Source organism: Kryptolebias marmoratus, linkage group LG2 (assembly GCF_001649575.2).
Source record: "Kryptolebias marmoratus isolate JLee-2015 linkage group LG2, ASM164957v2, whole genome shotgun sequence".
NCBI classification, from domain to species: Eukaryota; Metazoa; Chordata; class Actinopteri; order Cyprinodontiformes; family Rivulidae; genus Kryptolebias; species Kryptolebias marmoratus.
The window spans coordinates 23828352-23847014 of record NC_051431.1 but is presented as its reverse complement, the minus strand read 5'-3'; the positions used below and the strand labels follow the sequence as shown (position 1 = coordinate 23847014).

At 43.8% G+C, this 18663-nt stretch overlaps 1 protein-coding gene across 3 annotated transcripts; it reads left to right on the top strand.

Annotated features, from left to right (window-relative positions):
* The first annotated feature begins 489 nt into the window (after positions 1–489).
* LOC108244436 (centrosomal protein of 164 kDa) lies at positions 490–18591 on the top strand. 3 transcript variants are annotated; one of them, XM_037979454.1, is made up of 28 exons: positions 490–644; positions 1089–1172; positions 2570–2681; positions 3166–3391; positions 4043–4195; positions 4305–4424; positions 4499–4579; positions 4751–4855; positions 7059–8063; positions 8609–8662; positions 8745–8881; positions 9969–10472; positions 10567–10698; positions 12272–12467; positions 12595–12672; positions 12843–12965; positions 13752–13895; positions 14026–14109; positions 14183–14251; positions 14669–14928; positions 15147–15320; positions 15407–15584; positions 15689–15796; positions 16212–16314; positions 16532–16888; positions 16961–17024; positions 17139–17243; positions 18074–18591. In XM_037979454.1, exons 2-28 carry the CDS (start codon positions 1094–1096, stop codon positions 18168–18170), a joined length of 4848 nt encoding a protein of 1615 aa, XP_037835382.1. In that variant the 5' UTR covers positions 490–644; positions 1089–1093; the 3' UTR covers positions 18171–18591. The 3 variants fall into 3 exon arrangements, with proteins under 3 accessions (XP_037835382.1, XP_017286133.1, XP_037835383.1); XM_017430644.3 differs by lacking the exon at positions 7059–8063; XM_037979455.1 differs by lacking the exons at positions 16212–16314; positions 16961–17024; positions 17139–17243; positions 18074–18591 and having other exon boundaries at positions 16532–16705.
* Positions 18592–18663: the final 72 nt, after the last annotated feature.

The window sequence follows — 18663 nt, the reverse complement described above, 5'->3', positions numbered from 1 at the left end:
CCACATCGGTTTTATTTTACCCTGATATGTAAAACACTGAAACTGAATGAGAGTGGGCCGTCTTTTTCTTAATGACTGTAACTATGGAAATGGCTCTCCATATGTAACAACATTAACTAGGCTACAAACGGGCACAGTAAAAAACAAGTATAGTGAATATCTTCAGTGATTATGTTAGATTCATTACCAAAATGTTCCCTTTCAGCAATTGGAGCTTTAAAGGACAGTAAAAAATTACAAGTACCTAAACTTTCTTGAGGGAAGACAGCATATGTAACAAAACTATGATTAAAATTACGCATTTGCGTATTCTGTTATTGAGTGAGGTACATTTTTGCTATTCTTTCAATCAAACAAACTCAGTGGTTAGATGCTTTCAAGTCTCTACGAAATCAAACAATTCTGTAGTCTAAATGCGCTTGATATCTTAGTGAAGCAGGAACGTTCGAGCACACTTGAAAGCCTCATGTGAGCAGTTAGAGCCACGCCTCCAGCGTCAGCAGGAAACGAGCGAAGCGTCCTTAGAGATGATGGTTGTGGTTATAACTATCGCATCTTCTTTTCATTTTGGGTACAATATGTATTTTTTTTTAAGAACTGAAAGCTAAAAGCTGAAGGACCTAATGAGAAACCGTTTAAAGAAGGTAAACTGCGTGTCTCGAGTCAGTTTTTTTCCCTTTAATTAGTAAGCTTGCTGAGCTAATGTTAAGCTAACGTCGAAGAAGATTAGCTCATTCGTCTCGCTCTCATTTCACCTATTAATACCTCAAAAAAACTTTTCCAGCTTGACATGTTTTAATTAGCGGCACTCTCGTTGTCTGGCTGAGAGTGTCGTTTTTCACAAGCTCGGTTATTTCCAGCAGAAAGCAGCCTCCTCTCTTTGTTCAACTAATAATAGTTAGCTCATAATCTTATTAGCTGAGCGGTAAGAAGACAAGATAGCAACTTTTCTCAAAAACGGTGCGTTTTATCCAGTCCTCAGACGTGTCCGACCAGCATCCCGTTTAGTTTAGTTCATTTGAATCCATGTTTTTTGTTGTTGAGCCATAAATCTGTCTGTGTTTGTTTCCTCCCACTTGTCCCTGCAGTGACCATGACAGCAGCTGCTCTCATAGGAGACCAGCTGATCCTCGAGGAGGACTACGATGAGAACTACACACCCTCCGAACAAGGTAACACCCAGGAGTCATTACCCCCGGCCAGGAAAGTCACTTTCATCTGTATCATGATGTTTGGCTCTGTATTTGCCTCATACATTAGGCACGGTAAACGTGAAAGGCACAACTTTTTCTCACTCTGGTTTTAAAACGAAAAAGCAATCCGTGCAATAAAATCAAACCGTGATATGTATGTAAAGGAAGGAATCCAAACCACCTGGTGCCTTTCATGCCAGAGTTTTAATCCGAGATCATTGTATGTTGAGAAATATTGTAGCCGCTTTGATCAAGCCTTAAAAAATAACGTTATGTGCAGTCTATTGTGATACTGCTAGGTTTCACGCTCAGAGCATGTGTTGTGAATGACTCTCAGCTACTACTGCATCAAATTTGATCTCAGTATTTGTAAAGTTGACCGAGTTAGAGCCCTTTTTTTAGTCTAATCTCAGGTGGCTGTGGCGGCCACCTAGCATCAGGTTGACCCCAAAGGTTAATCAGTTGTAGATGTGCGTCCAGTGGTTACGTTAAAATGTGTTCAGTGGTTCTTGAGATGCTTTGGTAACAGACAGACACGGGCAAAAACATTATCGCCCAACTATTGGCCACTGACGACGAGCAATAATGTTTAAAATAAAGAAGACAATAGATTAGGTGTACCTAAACAACATTACTTGTAGGAAAAAACAAGCATTGAAACGTGAATTTGAACAACCCGCAGCATCCACATTAATTTAAGAGCCACATGTTTGTGAGTCAGACAGCCTGAGGGGGAAAAAGTGTCTCTGAAGCGTGAGGTCCAGACACTAATACATCAGAAGCACTTGCCTGAAGGGAGCTGGGAGAAAACATGATGCGTGTGTCCCTCATATTATATAAGTCTTTTCTTCTGCAGCGGGTGGAGAAGATGTAGCTGTGGTACAGGGGAAATAAAGAGGCAGTTTTTACAGCGTTCATCTGTAATTTACAGTCATATGCTACGATGTTTTTACACCAAACCACTACGAATCCAGTTAGGATGCTTACTGTTGTCATGAGGGATTTTTTTTAAAGAAGTCGCCCCTTTTATTACATAATTATTGTGCAGAGGTTACGAGAGGAAGTCAAAAATGATGGTGCTAAAATGACTTAAAGCTATTTACAATTACAAAAGATTATTTACTTAGAAAAACAGGTGACTGAGGAGATATTCTGACATCATTATGATCGTTATATTGCACAGCAAATTTATGGGATAGGTGAAAAATATTTTGTGAGCATTTTGTTGAAAAGCTGTGGTGCTATTTAGCGGAGTTTACAGCAATGAGTGTTGGATCTGGGGAGCCTCATTTTGCTCGCAGTAGTTTGCCACACCAGTTCATTCAGAGAGTGTCCCGTCCTTTCATTCAGCTCTTCTCACGTTTTCGTCTGTGCAGAGATCCAGGAGTATGCGAGGGAGATTGGCATCGATCCTGACAATGAGCCTGAGCTCATGTGGTTGGCCAGAGAGGGCATCGTTGCCCCTATGCCCTCCGAGTGGAAACCTTGGTAAGTAAGCTGGAGAGCAGAAAGACCTTGGTACCAAAGACAGAAGCGGCTTTTTCTGTGTAACAGTACAGTTGTGTAGCAGTCTAGGTTTTAGTTGTTTTTGTCTTTAATCAGGAAATGCTCTTAGCATCTGAACAGCTGCCTTTGGCAACATCTGTGGAGATGTGAGCTGTTGGCAAATTTAACCCACTTCCTTGGATTTATAGACAGATAAAAGCCTTCTTTAAAATATGCCATAAACTGCAGTTTTCTTGCCCTGATTGCATCATTGTCAAAGCAAAATGATCCATTTTGATTTGAGTAAATTTTAGATTTAATACCAGTAGGAGTACCACAAATTGTAAATGTTTTTTTTTTTTTTTAATTGCACAAATAACGAGGCGCAATCCTTTCTGTCTCTGCTAACGTTTGGGCTTTTGTAAGTTGCTGAAGTGAACCCCCCCCCCCCTAACTTGTTTCCCCTGTTCCCCGTCCTCCCTCAAAGCCAGGACGTGACAGGGGACATCTACTATTTTAACTTCTCCACGGGCCAGTCCACCTGGGACCACCCCTGTGACGAGCACTACCGCCGCATGGTGAGCCAGGAGCGGGAGCGCTCGCAGCTCACAGCTGCCGCGGGGGGCGGAGGGGCGAAGAAGGACAAGAAGAAGAAGAAAGAAAAGAAGGAAAAAATGGAAAAGAAGAAGAAGGAGGTGCTGAAGGCTCCAGCAGTAAGTGGTTATTACATAGTTTGTTTGTTTTTTTACATCCATCCATCCATCCATCCATCCATCTATCCATTTTCTTTACCCGCTTCTCCATTTCGAGTCGCGGCGAGCTGGTGCTTATCCCCAGCAGTCACTGTGCGAGAGGCGGGGGATACCCTGGACAGGTCGCAAGTCCATCACAGGGCCACATAGAGACTAACGGGACAAACAACCATTCACACTCTTACTCACACCTAGGGACAATTTTAGAGTCATCAGTTAACCTAACATGCATGTTTTTAGTCTGTGGGAGGAAACCGGAGTACCTGGAGTAAACCCACGTGTGCACAGGGAGAACATGCAAACTCCTGTTTTTTACATTAAACAATCAATTCAGTGCAGTTTGGTTCATTCACTACCTTTAGAAACAGAAGCTGCTGAGGATGTTGACCCCCCTGAAAATCCCACTCTGATATGAATAATCAGCTCTATTTTATATATTTTTTTATTTTTTGCATCTGCTCTGTGTTTTAGAAGTAGGATCCGTCAGTTTTGGTTGTGATCCTTACCTGACAAAACGTCATGTCAGTAAACATATTTTGGAAAGGTATTTCTTAAAAACAGAGGGAGCACTGTTTCGATCTTTCCTCTCTGACTATGCCTCTGTTCCTGTAGACACTGACCACATCTTTGGGGCCACTTGCCGGCTTGGGTCCACTGAGAGGTCTGGACGCTCCAGGGCAAACCCCTCTCTCTGGACCTGTTCCATCTCTCAGAGGGTCCCTTGGCAGCTCTGGGGGTCTGGAGCCCCTCAAAACATTGCTCTCAGTAAGAACCTGTTCTGTTGATTACTGCCATGTGTGAATCTAATGTGACTTTCTGTCTAAGCTCCGTGTCTTTTTTTTTTTTTTGCCAATATTACATTTTTTTTTTCCAGGCTCCTCGAAGCAGCGGGACAGCAAGTGTTTTAGGCACCAGGCAGGACGAAAGGGTGTCACTTGCTTTGCCTGGTTTAGACGGTGATGATGTCGAAGACGACAAAACCTTAGACAATGAGGTTAGCTCAGCTTTGCGTTGCTTTCAGAAACACACTTTATGTTTTTATAGAAACCCAACATTGTCTGATTTCAGCCAAGTCTTCGTGGATCAGACAGACTCCTGAAGAACCTTCACCTAGACCTGGATGCTCTTGGAGGAGGTCTTCGATATGAGGTAGACAAGTTTGACTTGCTTTTTACAGCGGTAATATGAAGCTGCTCCTTTGCTGGGCATTTTTTTCTGTCTTTCTCTATCTGTAATGTTTGCTGCCGCTGTGTGCCGTTTTATTAATATTTTTATCTTACTTTGATAAGGATTAATAAGGCTTTTGTTGTTGTTGTTTAGGACAGTGAGGCCAGTGAAGCAGCTCCAGCTGAGGAGAGGACGGAGCCGGAGTTGCAGGATTTGGCCCTTTCTGGAGACCACAGCCCCGAACCACCATCCCAGCAGGTACAGACACACAGAACCGCATATCGGGCTCTTCACTTCGTCTACCAATTCGTCATTTCAATGTTTCAATGTTTGTGCTGTTTTGTAGAGTCTAACTGATTAGCTTAAATGTTTCTATGTATTTCTTCAGTATTGTTATTTGCTCCCAGCAATATTTGTTTAGGCTTATTGGGTGAGTTGATGGTCATTTTCTTTTGCTACAACTGCACTCTAATGTAGATACAACTACACTGCCACATTTATATCTGTAGGTTGTATTATTATTTTTCCCTTGTGAAGAGTATGATATGTTTTTTAAGTGTTTTTACTGTGTTTCCGTGTATTTTTGAGTTGAGAGTTGGTCCTGCTGATGTGTTTATCATTGCTACAGTGGCCTTTTGTCACCGTCCCGTGCTCTTGCGGTTTCTAATCCATTTGTCGTCCCTTCTCTTGTGTCTCTTTGACCTGTAACCCTCTCACCTTCGCACCGGGACCCTCGTGTGTTGACACAGCTGCTGTGCTGCTGGGACCTGTCCTATGGGCACGGCTTTTACTGTGCCTTCCTCTTTGTCCTGCTGTCTTCCTACTGTCACTGTTACTGTTTTGCTGTCTGAACGCAAATAACCCCGACTTGTGTCGTCAACTGTCAAAACAACAAACCCTGACACTTGCCGTCACGTGTTTAATAGTTTACCTGAAGTTAGAATAGCGCAGGTCCCTCTTTTACCTCGTCACAACTGAGCAGTTTTGTCCTGAAACAATAGAAGTCTCTGCAGACCTAAATAACTTAGTATAAATGTGTTTTAATTCAGTGCTGAAACAATGTATTTACATTTCTCAATGCACTCAGACCTGTGAGAAATATCTGGAACTAGACAGATGTTCTGTTTATTTGTGCGTACATAGTAAAAAATAAATGTCCTTTTTTTATTTGTAAGGTTTATAATTCTGGACATCATAAAAATCCTGCAGTGATCCTAACCAGGTATTAAAAGTAGTTCAACACAACTTCAAATGAAAAGCGACATTTTAAATGTCATACTGTATATCACTACTTGTTTAGCAAAAATAAATGCAGGAGCAGTTTGCATAATGCAAAATACCCCTTTAATTAAAGCAGAGTTTTGTCACTTTGCTGCTCTGAATCCTTTAGGTCTGTTTTAACACAATGCCAAGGCAGAAAGGCAACAGCAGTGACCTCGGATAAGCAAACAATTTTCAAACAGTTTGAAGTCCACCATGACGATCCACACATGGAAAACGTTCAAGTTAGTTGCTAATCTTCCTGGTAGTGGACATGGTGACAACAAAAATTCAAACACTGCTGAACAAGCATGTCTTGTTTGGAAGGACTGTCAGGTGAAAAACTATCTTCTGTCTAAAATAACAGTCATTGATTGAATCGATCATAACTTGTAAGTCAAATATAAGGCCGTCTGTCTGACAGCTGAAGCTTTGCTGACACTGGGTCATAAAAAAGCGACAGTGATCCCAAACACAGCAGCAAATCGACAGCAGAGTAAACGAAGAAGAAAAGAGTTAAGTCCTAAAGTCCAGACTGCAATCTGACTGAAATGCTGCGGTGGGACTTCGGGAGAGCTGTTCATCCATGACTCGCCATGAATCTCAATACATTCAAAGAAAAATGTAAAGAACAGTCAGCCAAATTTGACTCAAAACAATTTTAGGCACTGATAAAACTGTATAATATACTGCTGGTCCTCAAACTTCTATTGGAGGGAGGAACATGTGCAGGTCCTCCACAAAACTAAAACAAAACGAGTCAAATTCAACAATAATTAGAACATATTTGTATCTAAATGATTTTTAAAAAAACCCTCAAAATTCATAGAATTGTTTTATTTCTCCTGTAAATAAAGTGAATATTGAGCTAATTAAAAAAAATCTTATTTTAGTGACTTTAGATATAAATGATGGTGTACATTTTACAGTGACTGTATACGTTTTTATTTGTTTTCTTTACGTCTGTTCTTTTTTTTTTGTTGTTAAAAGCACGATGTGTTCGTCTTGCATGCAGTTGCTCCAAGCACATCGCACCTCGATTATCCTTCAGCGGGGATGGTCACAGTCTTTTTTTGTCTGCCTGGTCTCCTTTAACCCCCCCACCCCCCTTCATCCCTTCTGTCCCTTGTGTCTCTGCACGCCCTCCTTTGTGCCTCTGTTCGGGGGACGGATCTCCTTCCTCTCCTTATCCTCCTCGAAGGACTCTTTGAGGGGACGCCACATCCAGCACTCTCTCACGACGGGCCAGAGAAACCAAGTCAGTGAGGAGGGGCCCGGCGCTCCCATGTGTGAATCTGAACACGTAGCTGAGCGGTCAGAAGAGGAGGAGGAGGAGGAGGTGGAGGAGGTTGGAGAGACAGAAGATATACAAAAAGAGAAGAGCAGTGGTGAAAATAGAAAGAACGGTGAGGTGGCAGGAAAAGAAGAGGAAGGAAACGAGATGGAAGATGGAAGGGAAGGAGATGATCAACTTCAGGAGGAGGAGGAGGAAATGGAGGAAGGTCAGAGTGGAAGTAAAGAGACAGAAGCTGATGAAGTGCAGGAGGGATGCTGTGTTGACAAAGATGAAGTGTTAGAAAGCATAAAACGCAGCGGAAGACAGGAGAGTAGTGAGCAAGAGGATAATCAGAGCAGTGAAGAGGTGGACAAATTTGCTGAGAGCCGGAATGAGGAAGTCAGGGATGGAGAGGCGGTAAAAAGTTTAGAAGAATCAGAAACTAAGGATGAAGTTGTGGAAAAGAGCTCCGACAGCGATAAGGATGGTAGAAGTAAGGAGGAGGACAAACTTGGTGAAAACAGAGATGCGACTGAGAGGAGTGTTTCTGATGAAGAGCTGAGTGAGGGCGAGAAAGAGGAGGGACGGAAAGGGCAGGACGAGGACGAGGAGGGGGAGGAGAGTGACGAGGCGGTGCAGGAGCGCTCCGTGAGCCACAGGAAACTGACACAGAGTCATGAGGAGGTGCTGGAAAGATGTGTGAAAGGTGGAGGAGAGGAAGCGCTGACGGAGGGAGTGGAGGTAGAAGATGAAGCAGGGGTTGAAATCCCCCCGGGAGCATCAGAGAGTGACGAGGACATCCTTGAGGTTTTTAACTCGGGGTCGACTCGAGTCCAACCAGCCAACCTAGGACAGACGTTTCTTTACCGAAACAAAGAGAGTCTCGCCGATGAGATGGCGAATGAGATAAACTCCTCCCTTCCTGCAGAGGTAGGGTTTGGTGTTGCCTCTGTCTGCCCCCCTCCCTACCCCACCATTCAGTCTGGTCTTTTAAAGCAGGTGCATGTAGCTGCCAGAGTCCAACTCCAGTGCCTTAGGGGCTGTGGCTTTCTGCCCGGATGCCTTCACTTATGTCGTCGATTAAATTAGTCAATCAGTTTGAGCCCTTGAGGACTGGATTGGAAAGTTTTGATCCCTCACCCCCCTATCACACTTGAACCTGAGCTGTTCAAGCAGATCCAGGGCTCTCATCTCCCTCCCATCCCCTCCAGAGTCTGCGTGCTTCACGTACAGAACACTTTTTTCGTGTGATTTTTACAATACACCTGCCTGCAGCCTGGCCCTAGTTCTGTTTGCATGCAGCCTCTGCCTTAACCCAGGCTTAAATTTGTTCCTGCTGATAGCTTGCTTTCGTTTTCAGTTATTGCTCGCAGTTTGATTGTGTATATTTGTGCATGCAGGTTCCAGAGCTCCTGCATGATTACTGAATAAGTTTGTGCTTGTGTTTTTTTTGTTTTTGTTTTTTTTTGTCGCAGGAGTTTAATGCCAGTAAGAACATCGCAGAGCCTTCTTCCTCCATAGATATCAAGGTAATCCGGTTATCTTCACAGTGCATAGAGCAGCCGCTCAATGTCAGACGCCTCAGATTGGTTCTGATTTTGTGTCTTGAAGCTGTCACAGAAGGTTCTGGACGTCAACGATCTGTCTGGTACGATCAGTCCGCTGGAGAAAGATGACAGAGACGAAACGCAGGAAGTTGTGGAGGAAAATGAGGAAAGAGGGAGGACAAAAACCGAAACCACGAAGAGGTAATTTTTATATTCATGCTGGAAAACGGCTGCTGCGCTCAGACAAGCAGCGCAGGGTTTTTAAAAATGTTTTATTAACAAAGACAAATTTCAGACTTTTTTTGTCTAATTTGGCACTTGCATCATATTTGAGAATATCAGCTGTATTTACACTAATCTGCCATAGTGTATGACCACCCATCTTATATTATGTTCATCATCTAACTTAAAATAATTCTGACATGCTTAGATATGATTTTCATGAAACCTCTGAAGATCTGCTGAGGTATCTGGCATAAAGCCATCAGTAGCAGCTTCTTTAAGTCCTGTAAGCTGTAAAATGAGCCTTGTTTGTCCAACACACCTCACAGATGCTAAATCAGTCGCTAAATCTGGAGAATTTGGAGGCGTATTGTGCATTCCTGAAACGATTCTTGAACCATTATGTTTTCTCCAGCAGGACATCGCCCAATGCACCATTTTCCCCCTTATTCTGGTTTTGCACCTACCATCTGTTATAAACATGACACAGCAGGCCACTTTCTTCTCGTTACTCTGTTGTCCAGTTCTGGTGTTGCTGTGCTCTTCAAAAGCTTTTTTTTTTGTGGAAAGTTCTCAGCATGAACACTTTGACAAGTCTGTAGGTATAAAACTGATGCAGTTTGTGTCCTGACAGCTTTCTGTGTGATCCAGCAGTATTCTTTGGACCGTTTTAACCTGACCACTGCAGAATTGACCAGTTACAATTGTGGAGAAGGTTTGAGCTTACTGTATAGCTCTAATACTTTGGTCTTTGTCAAAGTTGTTCAAATCTTTATGATGGTCCATTTTTTTAGGCCACTTTCATTGTCATTGACCTTTTTTCTTTTCACTTGCTTGTGGTCATAATGTTATGGCTGATAGGTGTATTTTCACAGTTGTAAGCTGGCAGTTGTGAAAAATTTTTTACTCCTTCCCCGCCCCAGCAGAAATGATGTTTTTATGACATGTAAACCCAACTTGTCCACTAATAGAATGAGGTTAAAAACTTGCGTGCTGTATCAATTGTTTAAGCATTTTTTAATATCTTGAAGCTACTGGAACACCTTCCTCTTTTATTTCTCTTCAGTCAGACCCTGCCTAAAGACAAAGATAACCCTCCATCCCACAAAGTGGACCGACTCATCCTCCACCAGTCCAGCCCGTCGCCTTCACCCTCCAACTCCTCCAGCTCAGAACGAGGTGGCTCCCATCATCAGAAAGCACCGAGCCTGGGCATGTCTGTGGGCGTCCAGAGGCCTGAAACCTCCAGGGGCCGGCCCGTTCGCACTCTGGACGGCCAAATCGAAGACGCCAAACCTACCTTTAAAAAACAAGCGAGCACTCTGGAAGAAGAGCCAAGCGGGAGAGTCAAGAAGGAGAGGGAGAGAGAGGAAGAGGACAGGAAGAGGGCAGACAGGGAGGAAAGGAGTATGAGACGAAGGGAGGAGGAAGAGGAGGAGGAGGAGGAGGAGGAGAGGGAGCGCTTGTTGAAGGACAAGGAGAAAAAAATGCGTCTCCTCCAGGAGCTGCTGAAAAGAGAAGAGGAAGAAGAGGAAAGGAAACTGAAAGAGGAGAGTGAAGAAAGGCTGAGGTGGACATTTGTCTGTAATCATTTAAGAACATTTAACTCCAATACTTCCACATAACGCTGTGTTTTCTTAGTTGTGGTCTGTGTGTGTCCTCAGGGCGCTGCGGCAGCATCTGCTGTCGAAGAGGAGGGAGGAGGAGGCGAGGCTGAACGAGGAGTCTGATGAAAGACTGGAGGAACTAAGAGAGTCTGTGAGAAAGGAGAGGGAGAAGCAGCAACAAAAACTCAGGTCAGATTTACACACAGGAAACGCTCACTTTGAATCTGAGTACGGTATTTTTGCAAACTCTTAAGTGACCTCACTGTTCTATTAATTTTGCTTCTAAGGAGTCAGACTTTCTTATAACTTATGTGGTCTTCAGCAGTTGTTTCTAAGGTGTTTTGAGTCCTTTCATTTGTAACACATTTTAAAAACTAACTTTCAGTTGATCATCTCATGTAGAGTCATGAGAAAAGGAAAGTCCACCCGCTTCCAGTTATAGGTCTTAACCTAAAAGGATACAATAAAAGAGTTAAAAGACAAGAAAAACACACAACAGACTCCATCATGTCATTATTTATCTAACAGAAACTGCCAATATAGTAAAGATGCGTTATGATTCAAAACTTGTCTGTCTCTTATGTTGTTGTCGAGGAAAGTGCTTTGGATATTTTATCATAGATGAAGTAATTAAAACAAATTTGAATTGGCCTGACTACAACAACAAAGTCTCCAAGGATAGAAAAGTAAAAGTACTGGACTAAAAATGAGTGGAAAGAAACATCTAATGTCCCCCTAAAAAAAGGTATGTAAAATTGTTGCTCAAAACTGCATTAAATTACAAAAAAGTAATGGTTCTTTTTTATTCTGACTAGTTAGTGGATGAGCCACTAGACTCAACTCCACTATTCTAGGGTTAGGGTTCTGCGTGGTCGGCCATTTTAAGGTGAATAGTAATCAACAACTCTTGAAGCACACAAACATACTCAAAGGTCTGGCTCTGATTTATCCGTCACTTCCAGGCCTCTCATGAATCACGCTCCGAATCCACCCAGCTCGATACAAACGTTGAAGTAATGTGACGTCGGACCTGTTGGTTAATACATCAGCAGCACCATAAACCCTACATTTCCCTGCAGTCTTATTCCTTTGATTTAAATTTTCAAGAATTAACTCTAAGAACTGTTGCTTACATGAGGAATCTTACTGTAGTCTTTGTTTTTATACGCTAATGTTGTGGCGCCGTCCATCCATCTGTCCCTCTGTGGACAGTTTCTTGTCCGAGCTCTAAATTGATAACCCTTTAACACTGAAATGTCAAACTTCCCAGCTGGAGATCTCACGGGTCAAGGATGATCCCTATTGATTTCAAGGTCATGGGGTCAAATGACAAGTTCACAGATGACATCTTTGGGAAAATCTTGTCTGTGCTCCAACTCTAGACACATGTATCTAAGACTGCTGTTTGAGGGAATTCATGCAGTTTTCTGCCCAGGCAGTGTGTACCACTGGTGGTACTCTTGTTGTAATGATGGAAACACTCGTTATAAATTCCTTTTTGTTATTCAGTGACAGTGACTAAAGAGAATTTGGCATTTCCAGCTTCTCACTTCGTAAAAGAAAAGCGAAAACCCAACAAGAAGTCCAAATATTGAACAGTAGACAAAGTACTGGATGAGCAGTATTAGCTGTCAGCAGGAAAGCAAAAGGCATCAAAGACACATTTTGATCGATCGATCTTTTGACTTTTTGATTACCTTTAGCACAGTTTCATCACCTGAACCCTCTCTATTAATGTTGCCGTCTGTTTTTTTATGCTCAGGGAGGAGAGCGACGTGATGGTAGAGGAATTACGGACGACCCTGGAGGAAGAACGCGCAGCAGCACGCGGCACGCTGGAGGCTCAGAGGAAGCAGGACATGGAGCGACTGAAGGCCGAATCGGAGGAAGAGCTGCAAGCTGAGAAGAGGAGACTCCAGAGAGAGCAGGAGGAGAAACTGAACTCTCTGAAACAGGAGGTGACTGACCATGACACACACACACACAAATAAAAAAACTACCTCCAGTATTTCAAATGTTTATTCATCTGGCATGAGCTCAAAATTTTTTTGATTTGTTTGTTTCCAAAAATTTGTCTGTGTAAAGGCCGTCAGCACAGAGAGGAGGAGGGAGCTGTTGATGAGTCCACGACCTGAGCAGCAGCTGGCAGAGTACCACAGAGAGGTTCGGGAACACAAACACACTGAGTACACACACACACGTGAACAATATTTCACCATTATGTGTTTTTTTTGTTGTTGTTGTAAACATGAGCTGATGCTTGAAGTTTAAAGTTCAAGTCAGATTCCTTTTTCTTTTTTTTTCGCAAATTGAACCATTTTACGTTCGCCCAGCTGACCGACGTGCTCCAGGAAGTGAGAGACGAAGTGCAGCGTGATCACGAGCGCAAGCTGGAGCAGCTGAGGGACGACCACAGGAGGGAGATGAACAGCATCCGAGAGAAATATCTGGATGAGGTCTGACGGGGTTTAATGTGTAGCTTATGGAGAACTTTGTTCCGGCTAACATGCAAGGCTCGGAACAACAACAACTAGAACGTTTCTGATGATGCAGCTGCTGTCCGAACCTCCAACATACATCAGCTTTCTTCCCAAAATCCCAAAAGTAATTTAGGCCTGCCTTTTGTAATAATCAGCTGACTTGATGTTAGTGTTTTGATTGTATAACAAATGTACAATTTTTGGTAAGAACAGTATGTTCGCAAAACAATTTTAGCAAGTTTAAACAACTCAAAAGTTGAAACATTCTCTGGTCAAATCACCCCCAAAAACGTAAAACTTGTTAAAATACGAAAATGCCAGTTCAGTCACTCAAATTCCGACTTTTTATGACCCTTTTAAACTTTGAATCATGCTTCTTCTGTAAAGTGTGGCTGAGCTGTAAGAGCTCCAACTAGGGCTGAGTTTCCCCTCTGGTTTTGCAAAAATCCAGTTGCGGAAAGTTGTTCTCTTTGTTTTTTTTGGCAAATTTTATCTTCGCTGCAGATAAAATAATGGCGGAAACAGAAATATAACAGCCAAATGTTAACAGTGATTCGTCAGGCCTGTAACATTTGCACTCGTAAATGCATCAATTTATTTATTAGTACAAATCAAGAAAGTATTCAGAATTTAAAAAAATCATCAGATTATTTGACTAACTGAATAAATCAGAGTTTTGATAGTAGTATGTGCTGTAAACTTATACTTGCTCATTTTTATCCTCGGGCAGCTCACTAGGGATCCTAAATGTGTCCGTTTCAGGAGACCGCTCTGAGGGAGCGCTTGCTGCACTCTCTGCAGGACGACAGAGAGCAGCTCCAGGCGTCCCACACTGTCCAGTTGGAGAAACTCCGCCTGCAGCTCCACGCACAAATACAAAAGGCTCAGCTGGAGCACTCGCGCAAGGTGAGATGGGACACTCTCGGGTCTGCTGCAAACTACATGAAGCATCTACATATCTGGCTACCACATTGGGTCTTGTATGGATTCTTTTTTTTTGATGTGGTTTGAATGTTCAAACGTCTTCTTCACGCAGGAGTCAGAACTGCGGGATCTGGCAGATCGCCTGGAGCTGAGAGAGAAAGAACTGAAGAGCCAGGAGGCCATGCTCCAAACCAAGGTTCATCTCGTTTACTTTACGTAGGATTAACACAGAGCAGAACCTCATGGGCTGATCGTGTGTTTCCTGTTAGGCAGGAGATTTGAAGAAGAGGAGGAGGAAGCTCGGGGAAGAAGAGGAAGACTTGGACAGACAGATAGAGGTCATAAACTGATTATATTTACCCACTCTACTCTGTCATCGTCAGAAGCACATAAATGTTCTCATTATTAAATTAATTTCAAAGGATTTAGGATTTTTGTTGTGGCTCGATATTGTTTCCTGTGTGATGCCTCTGACCTTTGGAGTTCCTCAGGGGTGTATATTTAGTCCTGTTTTATTTCCTGTATTTAATTTATATCTTGTTTAGGGCACCTAGCACAGAATGCCAGGTTTGTGTTTTGTCATCGTTACGCTGATGATGCACAGATTTACCTGTTTGTAAAAAAAAAGGGAGACCTCTCACCTGTATTTGCTCCACACAGTTGCTTGTTTAAAATTAGGAACTGGTGTTTCTTTCTAGGCCAGGTTTCAAAATGGGTTACATAAATAAAAGACATACTTCCCTCCATGTGTTCAGGCTTTGCCTCGGCTGGTCAAGGAGAGAGACCAGCTGAAGGAGGAGCTGCACAGAATGAGGGAGGAGGTGGCACAAGCCCGAGAACTCGCCCACAGAGCCAGAGAGGAGAGGAACGAGGCCAAGGAGGCAGTGGAGAGGCTGATGGAGGAGAGGGACAAAACCAGGGAGGAGAGCAGGAGAGCCAGGGAGGACAAGAAGCAACTGGAGAGCAAGGTGGCGCTGCTGCAGGAGAGATGCGACCATCTCAGCAGCAGAGTCAGGTACAATGCTCCTATCCAGGATGTGCCCCACTGGAGCAAGAAAATCCATCAGATCTCTTGTCTTTTGCTTGTCTTTCCTAATAATATCCTGAAAATGTGAAGAGATGGTTTTAAGTTTGAAAGACATAGAAAATTTGCAAACGTTACAGGTCTAGACTTGCAGAAGGATACACAATATTTTTTGCATTTTAAAGACTTCCCCTGTCCTGTTTTGTCAGCGAGCTGGATGAAAGTGGACGAGGAGGCACTTCCATCAAACCGGAGCAGGGCAGAAGGAAGGCAGAGAAGGCAACAAGGCCCTCTGGTGACTGGAGAGACTCGTCACTACATGCAGAGGACCTGGATGAGCCACCCCTTTCGCCCAGACCTGACAGCCACAGCAGCATGGACGAGTAAGAAGAAACGGAGAACAAAATATGCTCGACTGCTCATTGCCTGCCCCGATCAAAGTACAGTAATCCCGAGCTTTTGTCGTCAGCTTTCGGCAGTACGTCTCCTCACACGGCGACTCCATCCAGAAGACCAAACTCTTCCTGGAGAGGGAGAGCAGCCGCCTGATGGAGAGGCAGGCAGCTCTGCAGGCAGCACAGACGAGCAGCTCTCAGGACCCCAGTCTGGCAGGACTGACTGAGGAGATGATGAGAACCCTCCAGCAGGTGCAGGAAGGACCTGAAGAAGTTTCACTGGGTTGTTGATTGGTTCAGTTTTCCTTTAATTAAGAGAAGCGCTGAACGCTGATTGCGCTCTCTGATTCCTTCAGGAGTCCAGAGACGTGGCCGAGCTGCAGCGGACGGTTCAGAGAGGAAACTCCCTGCTGAGGAAGAAGGAGGAGCAGCTGCAGCAGCTGGAGAGCTCCATGGCTGAAGAGGTCAGGAGGAAACAGTTTTGCTCATACCAGACTAATCGAACAAATGTCTCCATTTTCATATTTCTAGTTGACACTGATGTGTTGGATTTAGGCTGAATGATGATAAACGAACAACAAAAAAATAAATACAGGCATAAAACAAAAAGGTTAAACTGTTAATAGCAGATTTCTTTCTTTTTAATGAGTAAAATAGCTAAATGTTCATGATCCTGATAGCTCCTACTGCACCATTAAGTTTTAAAATGATTGTGTTTTGTGAAGGGTTACAGCAGAAACCCAGAAATCTGTTAAAACAACATCAAATCTTACTTTTGAGTCAAGCTCTGTACATTTGGAACGTCCTCATTTCAGTTTTACGTGTACGCTCCTTATTAGAAAGTCAGCAGCAGCCTCAGTTGTTGCTTTCCTCTCTCAGCCCGCGTTCGATGATTCGTCCCGTCTGGCTGGAGAAAGAAAGGTGACCTTCGATGTGACTGAGTCAGACCTCAGCAGCACCGTGGAGCCGCCGCACGGTACAGGTGATGGGAAGCTTTCAGGAAGAGCTCATTCGATGCACTTCTGCTACTCTTTAACTTTTAGAGTCAGCCCCATTCGAGATGACTGCCGCAGCTGATCCACCTTATCAGACAGTAAAACGTCTCTAACTCTGTTTTAAGGGTACTGAGCTGAAGTGTGATGTGGTAGGAGCTGTAGTTGTGTTTTTTCACGTCGTCTCTGTTGTCCCTGTTCCGTCAGGAGGTCACCCCTCCGTCCCGGCCAAAGTCCAGGAGTTAGCGGAGTCACTGCAGCTGATCTCAGGCCAGCTCAACACCGTCCTGGGCGCCCTGGGTTCACTGGCCCAGGGGGAGAGCAGCACACCCTACGCCCCTTACTCCAGCCTAGCTCCCACCTCTGTGCCGGTTCATCCTCTGGGTCAAAGCCGGGCCCCCGGCTCCTTAGCGCCTCCTCTGGCTGTGAGGCTCTCCGAGCCTCTCTGGAGCTGGGTGCCTCAGAGCAGCTCGGCAGCCTCTCCTCTCTTCAGCACCCCCATCAGCAGCAGCCTGAGAGCCTCCGAGGACCTCATTAACAGCAGATGGAGCCAGATATTTCCTGGTATGTCAGTATTTATTGGTACAGCACACGTATCTGTGTGGGTTCAGTCTGAGTGGTTCTTGTGTTTTTCAGGAGCAGCTGTTGATCCTGTCACTTCCAGGACCCCCTCAGCTTTCCCATCATACACTCCTGTCAGGTAGGACAACCGGCAGGAAGTGTCCGATCACGCCAGGATAGTAAATAACCTCCAAAAACCTAAAACGTTTCAACTGTACTCCTTACAGTGTGTGTTTCTGTGTGTCACATGCAGCCTGAGGGCGACGCAGAAATCTGCGGAGGTGGACGGCCAGAGGCTGCAGGGGCTGATTGACGGCAACAAGAGGTGGCTGGACTTACGCAAGAAAGACACCAGCATGTATCCTTCTGACACGATTTCAGTCACACACACACCAACGCGAGGCTGCAGAATCTCAGTACACTGCTAGAGATAGCAGATTGTTTGATGGATGAGCAGGCACTGAGAAAAATCTAATTATCAAATACCTTCCATTTATGTTGTCGTCCATTAGAACTGATTTAAAATCTCTTTTTGTGGAGATTAATTTAAACGGAAAATGGTATTTTACTCATATGAAAGCACACAAAACAGGAAAAAAATGATTTTCTTTCTACAGAGTTTGATTAAAGTCACAGCGGGAGTACAACACTTCATGTGACATTAATAAGACTGTTTGACAGAAAAGTAACTTAAACCCACTCTCTGGACTGAAATGTTCTTACCTTTGCTTCTCGTTTAGTGCAGAAAGTTTTATAAATAACATATAACCAGAATTGGGTCAGAACTTTTGTGTCTCAGTAAAAAGGCGGCGCCTGCCACGCAGACCCAGAGTCAGAAATCCTGTCCTGGCTTACAGAGCTGATGGACGACGACTCAGTGTTGGGGTTAGTTAAGTCAGATCTCTTACAGAAAGTAAGTTGAACTTATTTTTGTATTATAGGGCAGAATTAAGAAACAATCTGGTGCGTGAAGATTGATTGACAGAATTTGAAATCAACGACAGAAAGAGAAGGTGCTGTAACTTGGTTCAGCTTCTGCCAATTGATTATGCATTTCTGCTGTTATCCTGTACAAAATCTGTCACTTTCAGTCTGCAGCAGCTTTGTGGTAATATCAGTAACCTACGACCCGATCGTGTTGCCACCATCTCCACAGAGCCTGTGGTCGTCTTTAACTCCGCCCTCCAGACCTCTGTTCACCCGCTACCAAGCTCCCTCCTCCAAGAGCAGCCTGGTCCAGCTGGGTTTGGACGATAACAACCAGATCAGAGTCTATCATTTCTGAGGACACAACCTAGATTCTTTAATGACTGACTGTGATGTTTACAAAGACCTTCAGGGACACTCGGGCCTCCTCTGCTGGGACTGAAATCCTACAGTTTTGTCAGATGGAGGCTCTATTTGCTAAAAACGTTGAGTACAATCACACAAGTTCCGTAACCCAGCAGCTTACGTCCGTCCTTTTGCCACATATCTTTCTGACACGTTTGTGAAACCTTTTTTTAAAATGTCCTGTCCATTTTAGCAAAAAGCAAAAAGAATCAACGATTTTGTAAAGAAGATGAAGCTATTTTAGTCCTTTTCTCCTTCGCTCCCTCGATGTTTACACAGCAGTGAGCATTCTGCTGACTTAAACATGACTCGCATTTGTGTAAACAATATTGTATTTTTTTAACTATATATTTAAATAAACTTTTATATATTTATTCATGTGCTTCTTGTTCATGCACGTCTCAGCTGTTAATTCTGAAAACAGGAGGGGAGGGAAAAAAAGCCAC